Raw genomic sequence first — 16127 nt, 5'->3', positions numbered from 1 at the left:
TTAAGGCGACCAAAAAGTATTAGGCAAAATTCACTAATATGTGTATTAAAGTAGTAAAAAGTTAAGTATTTGGTCCCATATTCACAATCGTTCAACCAATAGCAATTCATCAACTAACGAAATTAGAAACAGAGACACAGAATGAGTTGCTTCAATTCAGATGGAAGTAGGAAAACCAATTGGCTGTCAGTTAGATAGGATGTCAGGTAGGGAGGCGGTAATTGAGTGCTGATATGCTGACTAGACCGGGCGTGTACGTCTGCCATCGCGCGCATGTTGATTTTGTCCACCCACACCAGACGCGATCAGGACACGCAGGTTGAAATATCAAAACGAACTCTGAACCAACTATATTAATTTGGGGACAGGTCGAAAAGCATTAAACATTTATGCGGTTGCTAGCTAATTTGTCATGGGATATAAACATTGGGTTGTTATTTTACCTGAAATGCGCAAGGTCCTCTACTCCGACAATTAATCCACAGATAAAAGTGTAAACCCACGTGGGTGATTGAAAGATGAACTGAGGTCCACAGTCCAGTTGGTGGTGGTAATGCATCTTAAAGTTGGTTGCCAACCACCATATAAAGTCCAAAGAAGAAGAAGAAGCCTGAAGGAGTAGAGATTACTAGAAACGAACTTGGTTTACCCTTTTATCTGTGGATTAATTGTCGGAGTAGAGGACTTTGTGCATTTCAGGTAAAATAACAACCCAATGTTTATATCCCAGGACAAATTAGCTAGCAACAGCAAGCTAGCTAGCTAAATTGATACATTTTTTATGCTTTTCGACCTGTCTCCAAATTATAATAGTTGGTTCAGAGTTCGTTTTCATATTTCAATCTGCGTGTCCTGATCGCGTCTGGTGTGGGTGGACAAAATCAACATGCGCGCGAGCGGTCTGGTCAGCATAACATGATATTGGTTGTAATTTGATAGCAGGCAATCCATCAATCAAGTTGATAGTTGACTCATTCACATTCCATAGTTCGAATGAGAACCACATGCTGCTGTGTGAACTAACAAGCAACATTGAGTTTAGCTAATGTCGGGGCAGCAGGTAACCTAGCGGTTAAGAGCGTTGGGCAAGTAACCGAAAGGTTGCTGGTTCGAATCCCAGAGCTGGCAAGGTGGTAAAATCTGCTGTTCTGCCCTTGAGCAAGGTGTGGATGACGCGGATGTTGATTAAGGCAGCCACCTGCACTCTCTGATTCAGAGGGGTTCGGTTAAATGCGGAAGACACATTTCGGTTGAATGCATTCACTTGTGCAACTGACAAGGTATCGCAAAGCCTTTGTCATCCACTTAATGCCTCACTCAATGTACACCACACTCAAGCCGGCGAAAACAACAAACGTGTGTGTGCATACTTGTACGTGGCTGTGAGGGAAGCCCCCTCTACAGTAGCCAAACCAGTCCTGTTATGACTTGTTTCTCCTCTCACCAGCTTTGCTGATATCCCAGTTTAGTGGAGATCAATGCCTTGGCAGGGAGAGTGGAGAACTATAATCAAACTGCTGGTCGGCCATTGATCTCGGGGCGTTTATCTACTCTCTGTGATTCCTATTCAGCATGAAAGCCACCGAGGCTCTTTGTTGATCGAAGGAGGAGGAAGAAACTGAAGGTGTGCCACGCCTGGACGGTGCCTCCCAAATCAATACCTTTAAGAATCCAGCTGCATCAGACCGGTAACTAACTAACTAACTAACTTGGGGTGGTGGGGAGGTTACAACTGTATGATTGTAGGTGTCTCATCTCGATTCTGATCTTGTGCTAGGTCCCAAATTACTCTCGAATGGCGGCCCCTTTGCTTTGTTGTGTAGCCACTGATCTGAAAGGACTGGCTAGGCGAAAGCAATGTGGTGGTGTTTTTTAAAGATTGGACCGGAATCTGGCCTTGGTGCACATCACCTTTGACCTGGGGCCAGTCTTGCATGTCTCATTTCACACCCTGAGGCGTGATTACAATTTGGAATCAATCTATAAACTCCTGGACCGTGACTTAATGCAGTGAGTCTGTGGTGGAGGTAGAAGCTTCCAGAGAGGCTGTTTTTAGCTCCAGGCAGGGCTCTAAAGTGCCACCAATTTGTTTGCATATGCAAATAAATAATTTCCTGTGTGACCAGGACTTTTATTTTGGGAACACTGTGTGACTAGGAAAACATCTCCCAGATAATAATTGTTGTAATGATAAGGTGAGTGCAGATTCGATAGCGTCATGGTTGCACCATTACTACAGCGAAAACGGCTTGCTTATAACACAACCAGGTCAAAAGATCTGACCCATATTACCGGCACAAGATTTGTATGTACTTATAGTGGATCGCAGGGACCACATTTTACATTCATAAGCCATGTCATGGGCCGTTGTAAAACTACTCGCGCGTTGTTAACCATTTGTTTACACTTTGTTCAGTCATGTTACCTCATTGGCTAGCTAGCTAACAACCTGGTAACATTACCAGTATATCCAAACATTTGGGGGCACAGAAAGAAAGGAAAAGGCATAGCTTTTTCAGGAGATCAATGACCATAGCAATGAATAACTGACAGATCTCTTGCATGTCTTCATCACAAACCTGACGTTTTTAAAGAGACAGTGTACAATTTTCAATGTAATGCATCTCAATAGGAAAATAGTGCTTTTACACAATGTAGAAACCTAATACTCCACAAACGACTTTGTAATATCAATGACAGGTATTCGTATCAACAGTTTAGCTTTTATAATAAACAAATGTCTTTACAGTGTTACATATTACCCACTGGGCACAGACCTCAATTCAACGTCTATTCCACGTTGGTTCAACGTAATTTCATTGAAATGACATGGAAACAATGTTGCTTCAACCAGTGTGCCAATGGATAGTATTTTATTTATAGGGCACAACATGTGCTTAAAGTAGCTAGAATTCATATAGGCTGTATCTCAATCAATAAGAAAAAAATACATTTTCTGGTGCTACCAATTAAAAATGTAATTTAGAGCCCTGGCTGCAGGTTAAACATAATGGAATGTTGGCCATTTTGCTCGACAACCCAGTTTACAGCGACCTGGTTCAAATTGACTGAAATGTGTTAATGGATCTGAAATTTGTCTCCACAAGACCACTTCAGAGCAGTCAGACTGGAAGGATCCATCCCCAGCGTAAAAGCATGGCAGTCCACCAAGATGGCTGTTAGGCTACATTCCATATTAATACACTACTTAGAATGTGTGCCCAAGGCTTTGTTCCAATATGCATACTAGCAAACCACTTGAAATGTGTGTACAAGGTCAAGGCTACATTCCAATGTCCATAATCACATACTGTACCACTTAGAATGAATGCCCATTACATTGATTCATTCAAAATTATCTGCTAGTGTGGATATTGGAAAAAAGCTTTGTATTCTCCAATTATGGATTATGGACTAAAACATAACTTCACTAATAGACTTACAAGCCGTTTAGTACACAACTGTTGTAAAATGCAGCCCACAACAAGTTATTTCCATGTTACAAATTACCACTCAACCTTATTACTTTTAAACCCCACACTTCAACAATTAGCACTGTGAAATCTTCATTTATTTCCCCCTCAATGATCAGTTCAGTTATTAAATCTCTAATTGCTTTTCTAATTAAAGCAGAGGGTTAGAGCTGTCTCTTTTGAAATCGATGTCAAGGCTCAAGATGATTCGCCAGTCGCTGCGAAAAAAGCCTTTGCTGACATCGTCTTCTAATCACATCGACACAGTGGTCCAACCGGCTAGGCGCTCTGGGAGAATGTTAAGGCTGATACTAATGATAGGCTTTAGCTCTACGATACGTTTGATGGTCGGTCCCATGGGGCCAGTAATTGAGCCACCTGCTGCACTGGTGTCATAAACTTTATTTAAAAGCTAATGTTAACAGACTGTTAGTCGTTCGAAGTAAATAAAACTATATGGTTTGTTATACGATGTGAGACTTGTTTGTATCAACCAGAGACAATTCTGACTTGTAATAGCGTTTTTAATGGGAAGATCTATATGGAGCTTGGAGTTATGAATGCTGGTCTAAAGTGTGGTTCCAATGACTCAGTGGGTTGAAGCATAGTGCTGGCAACAGTAGGGTTGTGGGTTTGATTCCCGCATGGGCTGCATATACTGAATATACATAATGTGTCACTGTCTGTCAATGTTGACATCTGTATGTCGCTTTGGATAAAAGCATCTGCTAAATTACAATTGTAAAAGTGTGAATATAACATGATGCTTACAGCAGAAATGTGAATGTGTATAAATACTAATTATCAAGGGTATTTTTGTCAACAAGAGTGGCAGATACTCTTTGATGGATACTCACGCTCAGCAACACCGGACGACTTTCTTTGACAGCTCCGACACAGCCGAGGCAACCAATCACCATGATGATGGTCCCTACCGCAATGAGTAGATTGGCTGCTGAGAGGGATGGGAGGGAAGAGGAGAGTGTGGCAAAGTTGCCCTGGGTCACTGACAGCCATACCCCCACGCCCAGTATTCCACAACCCCCCAACTGTCAGAGAAAGAAGGAGGAGAGAGAAAGACAAAGGAAGAAAGAAAGAAAAAAGAGAGAAAGTGAGTAGCATTTACACAAAAAAAACACACAACATTTGGTGCACACATATACATTTACACACAACACAACACACACAAATCCCGAGGCGATGACAGGAAATAATAATAATAATAATAATAATAATATAATAATATGCCATTTAGCAGACGCTTTTATCCAAAGCGACTTACAGTCATGTGTGCATACATTTTTACATATGGGTGGTTCCGGGGATCGAACCCACTACCCTGGCGTTACAAGCGCCATGCTCTACCAATTGAGCTACAGAGGACCACCCATGCATTGAAATGCATTGCCCGGCATGCTCAACCAAGACTGGTAGACTCGATTTGCATGGCTAAATATGTGATTATTGTTTTTCTCCCTCACTTCTATTCCCATTTGTAGAACAATGGCAGATATTTTTTAATCAGCTCTTGAGCTCAAAGTAGGGCAGGTCATGAATAAAACTGCTCTGAAGCATTGTGTGCTACCGCTCCAATCACTTAGACAGGTTGGTGCAAGTCATCCATCACCATCCACCATGATCAGAATATTAGAAGAGCTGGAAATTAGAGGATGATTATACTGCTGTCTCTCCTCATACAAGCCTATCATCATACCCCTGAGAGAGAAGTCAGAAGGGAATCATGGTCAGAGAGGGAGAGAGAGAGAGAGAGAGAGATATAGGAAAGAAGAGAGCAGAAAGAGAGAGAAAAGACGGATAAATTGATAGACACAGAGACAGACAGACAAGGATACTGCATTAATGTACATGAAATAACAATGACAAGGTAAAACAGATATGATACATGCTCCAAGGCCCTATGTTATCGATACATAGTGCTTTACATACGTAAATACCACATGCTCTGTGCCTCAGTTAGTACATCTCCATAACATACTGTTGCTGAGAGGGCCTCAGACTGACAGCAACAGTATGTGGTATGTGGGCTGCCCTCCTCTAACCCTGAACTGTGATGGAGAGACTAGAGAGATGTACAGATCAGACCGCCTGACAGCGCCAGAGGGGTGATGGGAAAATTCTCTCGGGAGCCTTTCAAGAACTCCCGTCTGCCCTCCTTATGAGACTACACTTACCTCTTTTCATGGTTCATGAATCCATGGTGTTCTATGCGAGACTTGGTTTGCGTCCCAAATGGCACCCTATATAGTGCACTACTTTTGACCAGAGCTCTATGTGACCAGATCAAAAGTAGTGCATTACATAGGGAATAGTGTGCCATTTGGGATGCAACCTCGGTGTCGTAATCCTTTTCAGAGTTTATTTTCAGAGAAAAAGAAAACTCTCCAAGGCTCTAGTCAATTTATTGTGAGGCCAGACTGCCGTCCCTTTCAACCGATTAGTATTATTCAGTGTGTTGGTTATACTCAAGCACTTACTTTTGTTAAATTGGTCTGCTGAAATGAAATGAAAACTAACAAAAGCAACAACCAAAAAGTAACTAGCAAAAGTAAACAACGGCAGTTCTATAGCTATTTCCCAACAATGTCAATGTAGCCTACAATCTTTTAAATTGAAAAGCACATGCTTGAGAGTAAAGTATAACGATGAAACGTTCATTATGACATATTTTAGCCAGCAGATGAGCTGTGCCAACTAAAGTTTTGATAAGGGCATGGCATCATGAACACACCATAAAATTACTTTCAACTGGTGTTTCATTGCTTGGAATATAATCTGACAGTCTATGTCTTAGTGGTGTAGAAATAGGGAAAGATTGCACATCTGGTCTGTCGAGAATTGAAGTTACGAAACTTCTATTAGATAAATAAGCCTCTTATTAAAATAGCTATTTATTTTTATCTTGACACGCTCATTGCCCCCCTCCCTTACAAACCATTCCTCACTTACTTAATAATTTATGATTTACATTTTACATTTTAGTCATTTAGCAGACGCTCTTATCCAGAACGACTTACAGTTAGTGAGTGCATACATTTTTCATACTGATCTGATTAACATAGATTTTGGGGGGAGTAAACCCTCTCGCTTCACCTCTTCCTCTCTGTCCTAACCCTAACCTTAAAGGAGAAATCAGCAGTTGCTACATCCATTTTTTTACTTATAAATTGTGACCCGTTTCAGGAAGCTAGGCGTATGTTGCACGTCACTACTTCACAAGAGAGCCATTTGAACGTAATCGCAGAAAGTAGTCCATCACAACTTTTCCCCACTGACCTGCTAAATTCTGGGCAGCAATGTTGTTGAGACCTGTAGGAACAATTTTGCTTTCAAAAAAGCCGCAGTAGCAAGGATTATCTGCAAATGCTGAGCAGCTCATGATATAGACAGAAGCGGGCTACATGGCAGACCAATCCGAACTCATCTCTCGGCATGTCCAGCCCATCCATTATCTCAGCCAATCATGGCTAGCTGGAAGGTTCCTGTCTTCTTCCGTGGCTAAACCAACTAGGCTCCTAATTTAACAATTTTATTCGTATTTACAGATGGCATACAAGTTTGTTATTAAGGCACATGAAAGTTCACGTTGCAGAAGACATTTCTGACAAAAAACTCATTTTTCTTTTTAAACATTTCTTTTTTTAAACTTTTAAATGCCTCTCCTGTGAAGTAGTGATGTTCGACATACGCCTAGCTTCCTGAAACGGGTCACATTTTGTAGCTCTAAGTCTCTACTTTTATCCAATGTAAAAAACACTATTTAAAATTTTGCAACATAAGACCGAATAGAGGTGGTCGGTCACAATTAATGATATGTACCCATTGATTTTTTAAGAAAATAACTTATAAACATCTCATGAGCTTAGTTCAACTGTCATACCCCATCATAACCCAAAATATAAACTTGTTTTACTCCAATGTTTGTCAACAAAGTAAAAGTAAACAAACACTATATAGCCTCAAAACATGCTTAAAACTATAATTTTGATATCATGGATGGTCATTCGTTGCAACCATAGTTGTCTATGAATTTGAGAGTGGTTACATTTCTCCAGCCCCATCCCTTACCTTTTTACCAAAACGGGTGGGGAGTCCCTTTGTTATTGTTTCTACTGCCGATCTCCGCCTAAAGCCTCGATCAGACCAAAAGTGTCATTCCATCAATGATGCAAAATAAATTCTGCAGTCAAACATTATTACTGGATATGTGTGCAACAAAAATGTTACATTCACAGTTTTTTACCTACTATTTCCATCAAGTCCAACGTATACAGAACACACTGCAACTGCCTCTGCAATGGAATGCTGCAAGGTTAAACTCGGGGCTCAATTGTAAAAAAATGTATACTGAAAAAATATATAAACGCAACATGTAAAGTGTTGGCCCCATGTTTCATGAGCTGAATTAAAATATCCCAGAATTTTTCCATACGCACAAAAAGCTTATTTCTCTCAAATGTTGTGTACAAATTTGTTTACATCCATGTTAGTGAACATTTCTCCTTGGCCAAGATAATCCATCCACCTGACAGATGTGGCATATCAAGAAGCTGATTAAACAGCATGATCATTACACAGGTGCACCTTGTGCTGGGGGACAATAAAAGGCCACTCTAAAATGTGCAGTTTTGTCACACTACACAATGCCACAGATGTCTCAAGTGTTGAGGGAGCGTGCAATTGGCATGCTGACTGCAGGAATGTCCACCAGAGCTGTTGCCAGATAATTACATGTTAATTTCTCTACCATAAGCAGCCTCCAACTTTGTTTTAGAGAATTTGGCAGTACGTCCAACCGGCCTCAAAACCGCAGACCACGTGTAACCACGCCGGCCAAGGACCTCCACATCCGGCTTCTTCACCTACAGGGATCGTCTGAGACCAGCCACCCGGACAGCTGGAAAAACTAATTCTGATTGGCTGGGCCTGGCTCCCCAGTGGGTGGGCCTATGACCCCCCCAGGCCCACCCATGGCTGCGCCCCTTCCCAGTCATGTGAAATCCATAGATTAGGGCCTAATGAATTCATTTCAATTGACTGATTTCCTTATATGAACTGTAACTCAGTAAAATCATTGAAATTATTGCATGTTGCGTTTATATTTTTGTTCAGTATACTTCTGGTGTACCAAAATGTAATGGCACTCAGTCTGATCGAGGCGTTACCCTAACCCTTGCCTTAACCATTTTAAATGCCAACTTCAATGTGGTAGGAACGTCCCAAGGATCCCAGATAGCAAGGACAGTTTGAAAACTGTTGATATACTTTCATAATTTGCCAGAGTTAAAAATATCAGCTCCAACATGTCTCCTTCCTTCCCTCGTGGTGTACTACGTTTCACCTAAAACGTAGGAATCTCGCTCTCTCTATCGGCAATTAACTAGATCATATCCCGTGGCAAATGTATGTAATTAAACGTCCCAATTGGCAAGACAACTTAATTCCATACATTTGCATAAATATGGCACGATTAAAACACTGCCCCACTTTTCTACTAACAATAGCATGACAAAAACATTTGAGGGGAGAAATACTAGTAATGGGTCGTTTGCGAACGAACAGCTCTTTTTGAATGGCTGTTTTTGGTGAACGTTGGCGCCCTGATTTACATACTGCTACTACTGCTTTTTGAGCTTCAAACAACGATTGTCTGCAAATATACGTTACAAAATCATTATCTGAAAATGGTAAATTCTCACTGCAGAAACCATAAATTCTGGGGAGAACACGTCACTCTGGTCCAAGGTTATTTTTGCAGTGTGTAAAAACAAATGAAAAAATTGAATAATTTGGCTAGGTAAAAATGTACTTGAACGTGCATATCACGATCTGACATAATGGTAGCCTATTTTTTGTGCTTTACATGACAGATTTTCAAGCATTTTGAATTAAGAGCCGGTTGGGAGCCAAATGATGCGGTTCTTTTACGTGAACGGAGCCAAATGATGCGGCTCATCGAAAAGACACGGAATGCCCATCACTAAGAAATAAGGGTGGATTTTCAGTTCAATTTCAGTAGAGTTCATTGTTTACATGACACCACAGAGGCGTTGTGGCTAGTGAACGAGCTGCATATCAAAAGGATCTCAGCACTGAAATGTAGCCCTATTTATTTCTAACCAATCTGTATTTTGACAGAGGGGTATTATGCATCATGTGGTGTTATGAATTGGATGATAGCCCGTTTTACAGCACAATGCAAGATGATTTCTAGCAGTGGCAAAAACAGAGCATTTCCCCCAAAAAAAATTACATGAAGGTTTTTATTGACTATTCAATTCAGGACAGGTTGGGTCCCACATCATCAGGTTCAATCTGAACTTGATGAAACGCTGAAGTTGTTGATCACCGGAAGTCGTTTCTTGTAAGCAGCTAAGAACAATTCACCATACTTAAAGACTATAGGCTACATCCCAGCAGTTCTGTAACGTCAAGAGAAACCCAGTGCACTTGTAATCAGATTTAGATGTGTATTAAAACAAATTGTTTATTCCATTTTCAGCATGGAAAATATTGCAAAGGTGTGCCATAATTATGCAGAACTTCTGCATAATTACCGGTGATTAATTGGACAAATTCATCAACTCAGTAAGGGACTCGTCCTTTTGAATTTCTCACCAGCAGCGAGTTGGTTCGACACCAAACTAAGACAAATGATTAGTGAGTCTAAGCAGATTGTTCATTCTTTGTTAAGTGGGTTGGAAAAGGGAGCTGAATCGCCCCTGAGGACTTCTGGTGTCTATAGCTAAAACTTGGGCCAAACAACAGTTTTTTTTGCCTGTTCCTAGATCTCTTTGTTTGGTCTTGCCAACTCCTATATGACAATGACCATAGGAGTTGGCAAGACAGATCTGGGACCAGGCTACTGATTTGTATCTTCTTACATATCAGTATTCATAACATAATCTCTATCCTCCAGATGTTGTGTTATAGATTTTTATCCAGGAGTCCCGACAGTAATGCTGTATGTATTATCTGCCAAATGTGGCCCTCCGCTCTGTCACATCTCCCACAATCTGTTTGTATATGTGGGAGTTAGAATAGATAAAGGGAAGATGCTTTCAGTATGCATTTATGGTTTGTTGTATGGTTTGTTGTGCTAGTGGGTAAATCTGTCATTTAAATTAAGGTCTCAGATATTGGAATTCAGACACTCCTATTCTCAAGCAATGTAAGACAGCACTAAAGGAGCACGTGTTTCAGGATGTGAGTTGTTGCAGAGTAATATACAGTATCTCCCTGTAGAGTAGAGCCAAGATTCATAAATAATAATACTCTTAGCCCAGTTAGGCTAGAGGCAAACTCTCAGTCAGGCATTTTTATCACCCCCTCCCAAAAAATGGAGGCACACAGGAGAGCATCTGATGAATACACAGCCTGAGAACCAGTGGATCTCTTGCATATCTCCTGGAAGTGCTAGCGAGCTTGCTTACATCCCCCTACTACTGGCTTGAAAAGCTAAAGGTCCTTGAATATTAAGATGCTCTCATCCCCAGTACTGTAATGTTTCCCCTTCATGGTGAATAGAGAGCTCTCAGCTAGCAGCAAGCCTCTTCACCACCATGGCCATGTTATCATCCCTAGCTTCCAAATAGACACCATCAGTCCTCGCCTCTCCACCGTGATAGCCCACTTGCTGTGAGTATTCCGGTGGGTGCTACACATTGGCGGTGGATGGGGCAATTTACCCTACATACAATGTAAAGCATTTTGAGACCTTGGCGAACATAAAATGCAATTGATCACTCAGGCGGCGGTTCATTCAAGACAGAGGTCACAATTCAATCTAATCTAAACGCTTGTCTTTAACAAGAATGCACTCCAGGAAAAGAAGGATGTATTGCATCTTGAGACCATAGCTTTTTTCAGAGTATAGCCAAGTGGGAGTTTGAAACTGATTCAGATTCAGATTGTTTAATAGTAACAGGGTTGCAGGTGTGATTGCAGCGTACAGTGAACATCTTCGAGCTCCAACATGCAGGACTAGTGAAATAAAATAATGAAATAGTAATAAAAAACAATAGAAATAGAACTATATACATAAAAACAACTGTAGCAGTGATGAATAAATACATGTCCATTGGGGTGGAGGCAGAGTAAAGACATTTCAGGGGGTGGGGTGGAATGACCATGGGGGGAGCAGCAGCATGACCATTGAGTGAAATAAAAATAAAAAAGTAATAATATACATATTAACAACTGCAACAGTGATGAATGTCATTAGGGTGGGGGCAGAGTAATGGCCCATAGGGGGAGTATGGGGAGTAGCAGGTAAGGTAAGTGAGAGTTGAGGGTGTGGGGGGGAATGTCCATGTGGGGGAGTAGTGGGGAGAATGTCCATAGGGGGATTGGCAGGGGGGAGGGAAGCAGGTGGTCTGAGTGTAGAAACTATTGGCAGGTCTTTCAGTTTATACCATGATGGTCCTGTACTGCCTGCGTCTGAGTGATTGAAGTGGGGAGAACAGGGCATGGCTTAGGTGGCTGGGGTCCCTGATTATCTTCTTGTCCTTCCTGTGACACCTGGTGTTGTAGGTGTCCTGTAGGGCAGGCAGTGTGCACCCAATGGTGCTTTCGGCTGCATGCATCACCCTCTCTCTGAACAGCCTTGCGGTCCAGCGGCAGTGGAGTTGCCGTACCAGGCTGTGATGCAGCCCGACAGTATGCTCTCGACGGTGCTCCTGTAGAACACTGGGAGGGACCTCGGGGACAGGCCGAATTTCTACAGCATCCTGAGGTTGAAGAGCCGCTGTCGTGTCTTCTTCACTATGGTGTCCGTGTGGTTAGACCATTTCAGCTTCTCTGAACACAAGTATACTGTGGTGGTGCATAATACAATGTGTCAAGCCTCTGGTGCATTTTGAAATTCCACTGAGTGCTACAGCTGCTTGCGTTGATGCAGTGCTTGGTTGTAGGCCTATTCGAGAAGAAAGCTCATCTCCTTCCACTGATGCTGTGATCTCGGCACATGAGAAGAGCTCCAGCACGCGTGGTTTACAGAAGGCGGGGTACGATTGACTCTCTGGAGCACAGCACCAAACAAAATAACAGAGCGCCTGCAAAACCCTATAAATAAACTGTGGCAGTTAGAAAGAGGGTGAGAGAAAGAAAGAGAGAATGAGAGGAAGAAAGATGGAGAGAAAGATAGGAAGAGAAGGAAAGAGAGCGAGGGAGGGAAAGAAGGAAAGAGAGAGGGGAGGGAGAGAAAGAGAGAAGGATGCAAATGGTAATCAATAATGCTCTCATCTCTAGGGGATTCTCCCTCGTTCCTCCTCCTCTTCCTACTCCCCTGTTCCAATAGCATGTACCATACACAAACACACATGGCTCACACACACACACACACACACACACACACACACACAATAGCATGTATTGTACACACAGCAAGCACACACACACACGGCTCACACACAGGTACCCCAGGGTCTAGGCTCATTATATCGACTCTACTTGGAGAGAACAGTGATAGTGATTGCGGTAGCTGCCCAGTTTGTCAGACCTTGTCACACTTCCCCGTGACACCAATCATCTCTGTCCACAGCCATGTCACTCAGCAAGGGCCCGGGTCTCCGGCATTAATAAGCTAGGTTTATTTAGCTAACGTTGTGTTTAAGCTAGCTCGTAAACCATTTGAAGTACACTGAACAGGAATATAAACGCAAAATGCAACAATTTCAAAGATTTTACTGAGTTACAGCTCATATAAGGATATCAGTCAATTAGTAATTCATTAGGCCCGACTCACGACTGGGAATACAGATATGCATCTGTTGGTCACAGATACCAACAACAACAAAAAGGTAGGGGCGTCGATCAGAAAACCAGTCAGTATCTGGTGTGACCACCATTTGCCTCATGCAGCGCGACACATCTCCTTCACATAGAGTTGATCAGGCTGTTGATTGTGGCCTGTGGAATGTACCGGTACCCCCTTTAATTATTTGTTATTTTTCTTATTTGTTATTACATTTTTTACTTAAGACTTATTTTTCTTAAAACTGCATTGTTGGTTAAGGGCTTGTAAGTAAGCATTTCACCTGTTGTATTCGGCACATGTGACAAATAAAATTTGATTTGATTTGGCGGCGGATGACTGGCACAACAATGGGCCTCAGGATCTCGTCACGGTATCTCTGTGCATTCAAATTGCCATCGATAAATTGTGTTCGTTGTCCGTAGCTTATGCCTGCCCATACCATAACCCCACCATGGGGCTCTCTGTTCCCAACGTTGACATCAGCAAACTGCTCGCCCACACGATGCCATACACGCTGTCTGCCATCTGCCATCTGCCCGGTACAGTTGAAACCGGGATTCATCCCTGAAGAGCACACTTCTCCAGCGTGCCAGTAGCCATCGAAGGTGAGCATTTGCCCACTGAAATCGGTTTACGACGCCGAACTGCAGTCAGGCCAAGACCCTGGTGAGGACGACGAGCACGCAGGTGAGCTTCCCTGAGACTGATTCTGACAGTTTGTGCAGAAATTATTCGGTTGTGCAAACCCACAGTTTCATCAGCTGTCCGGGTGGCTGGTCGTATAGATGATCCCGCAGGTGAAGAAGCCGGATGTGGAGGTTCTGGGCTGGCATGGCTTCACATGGTCTGCGGTTGTGAGGCCGGTTGGACGTTCTGCCAAATTCTCTAAAATGACGTTGAATGGTAGAGAAATTAACATTAAATTCTCTGGCAACAGCTCTGGTGGACATTCCTGCAGTTCAGCATGCCAATTGCATGCTCCCTCAAAACTTGAGACATCAGTGGCATTGTGTTGTGTGCCAAAACTGCACATTTTCAAGTGGCCTTTTATTGTCCCCAGCTCAAGGTGCACCTGTGTAATGATCATGCTGTTTAATCAGCTTCTTGATATGCCACACCTGTCAGGTGGATGGATTATCTTGGCAAAGGAGAAATCCTCACTAACAGGGAAGTAAACTAATTTGTGCACAACATTTGTGAAAAAATAAGCTTATTGTGCGTATGGAAAATTTGTTGGGCCTTTTATTTCAGCTCATGAAACATGGGACCAACACTTTACATGTTGCGTTCATATTGTTGTTCAGTATATACGCGCTACATATACACAACTCAGCAGCCGTAAGTAACCAACGGTGCTATGTCGAACATGTTATGAAACATATTTTTCATAGGCATGCTAGGCTAGAGCAATTCGACAACTTGTCACAGAGCTGTTATTTAATATTTGAGTGGTGCTTAGCATGAACGCCTGGGAAACCGTTGATGTATAGCGTCATGGTTCATTTTACAGTAGTCTGCAATGTCAAGGTTTTTAGACGTTTTGTTTTATCTTTTCCCACCAAGAATGTACGAATGTCTCCAATAGTCTACCACACAACCTTAAAAAAACCACACAAAAAACCCAGTAACACTGAATTAAGCCTGAAACAAAAGTAACATCAGAAGCTATTTACTGTACTTGCCAATCACATTTCTAAAACAAATGACCTTGTGACACTCTTCCTTTCCATATTTCTTTATCTTCTTCGATAATGTACCTCATCACTCAGCCTTTCTGTGCATTCAGGCAGCACTAATAGCATTGCAGAGCATCCTTCCACAATAGTACAGCTAAAGGACTCCATTAAATGGAAGATGGATAGGAGATGATTGTGGTGGCCTCCACAGCTGGTTCCATATAGCCCAGACTCAGAGAGATAAAGGCATCATGGATGACACACATCAGTGACATGACGAGGGATGAGATTTTCTGAGGGTTGAGCCGACAATGAGAGCATGAGATCAAACAGCACAAGAAGAGAGTGGGGATAGAGAGGGGGGAGAGGAAAAAAGAGGCAGGAAAGAGAAGAGGAGGGAAGGGGGGAAAGAGAGGGGTTGAGAGGGGAAAGAGAAAGGGGGGGGGGGGGTGGGGAGGGAGGGAGGGAAGGAAGGAAGGGGAAAGAAAGAAAATGGAAATAGAAAGAGTAACAGCACAGATAGGACAATGAGGATGTATAAATGTGAATCATCCGGTTGGCGTTTCCACTCACTACCAAATATGGTGGTGAGAGGAAGCCCAGTGGCCGGCAGTGGGAAATGATGGAGCCAGATGGATTTTGGCCGACATTCTGGACATTTTCTCATCAACGAAACATTTTGATCTCAATACAGTTTTCTGTTTCCAAAACTAGAATCTGTTACGAACAGAGTGGATAAATTTTTGACAAAGTTTCAAAACATTGCATTGTTTAGAAGGAGTGCAAGGGTAAATGTAGTTCTTGCACACGCGCAACTTCACAGAGTAGGCGTTCCCTAACGGAAATATGCAAATTCATGCTAGAATGCGCCAATAGGCTCTCGCTAGCTCGTGCTTTGCTCTGCCCACTTCCTTGCTTGTTCTGCCCACTATGATTAATTTGCTCACATTGGAAATGACAGGCTGTGGTCTATCTTGGGTTAGTTATAACAAATATTTGGTAACAGTGACCAAAGAGCAGTAGCGGTGTGTGGGTAAAATCACTGGGAAAGCCAGGGAAAAAAGCCATATTCCAAACTTTGTGTTGTGATAATTGCGTTGTTTGCCCTATAACCTGTTAGTTGATATGTTGTCACGATCGTCGTAAGCAACGGACCAAGGCGCAGCGTGATATGCGTACATTCTTTATTTTCTAGTACACACA

General features: G+C 42.4%; 1 protein-coding gene across 1 annotated transcript in view; it reads right to left on the bottom strand.

The window, feature by feature from the left end:
• The window catches only part of LOC311111470 (tetraspanin-4-like), a 56700-nt gene that overhangs the window by 13972 nt on the left and 26601 nt on the right, over nt 1-16127 (bottom strand). Inside the window, exon 2 of the mRNA XM_084154205.1 lies at nt 4331-4522. Within this exon, the coding sequence (XP_084010331.1) occupies nt 4331-4522 (192 nt within the window). The remainder of the gene's footprint in view (nt 1-4330; nt 4523-16127) is intronic.

The sequence above is a fragment of the Coregonus lavaretus genome, assembly GCF_964263955.1.
Source record: "Coregonus lavaretus genome assembly, chromosome: 37".
Taxonomy (NCBI): Eukaryota; Metazoa; Chordata; class Actinopteri; order Salmoniformes; family Salmonidae; genus Coregonus; species Coregonus lavaretus.
Note: the sequence above shows the minus strand (reverse complement) of the source record. Positions and strands in the feature narration are given on the sequence as shown.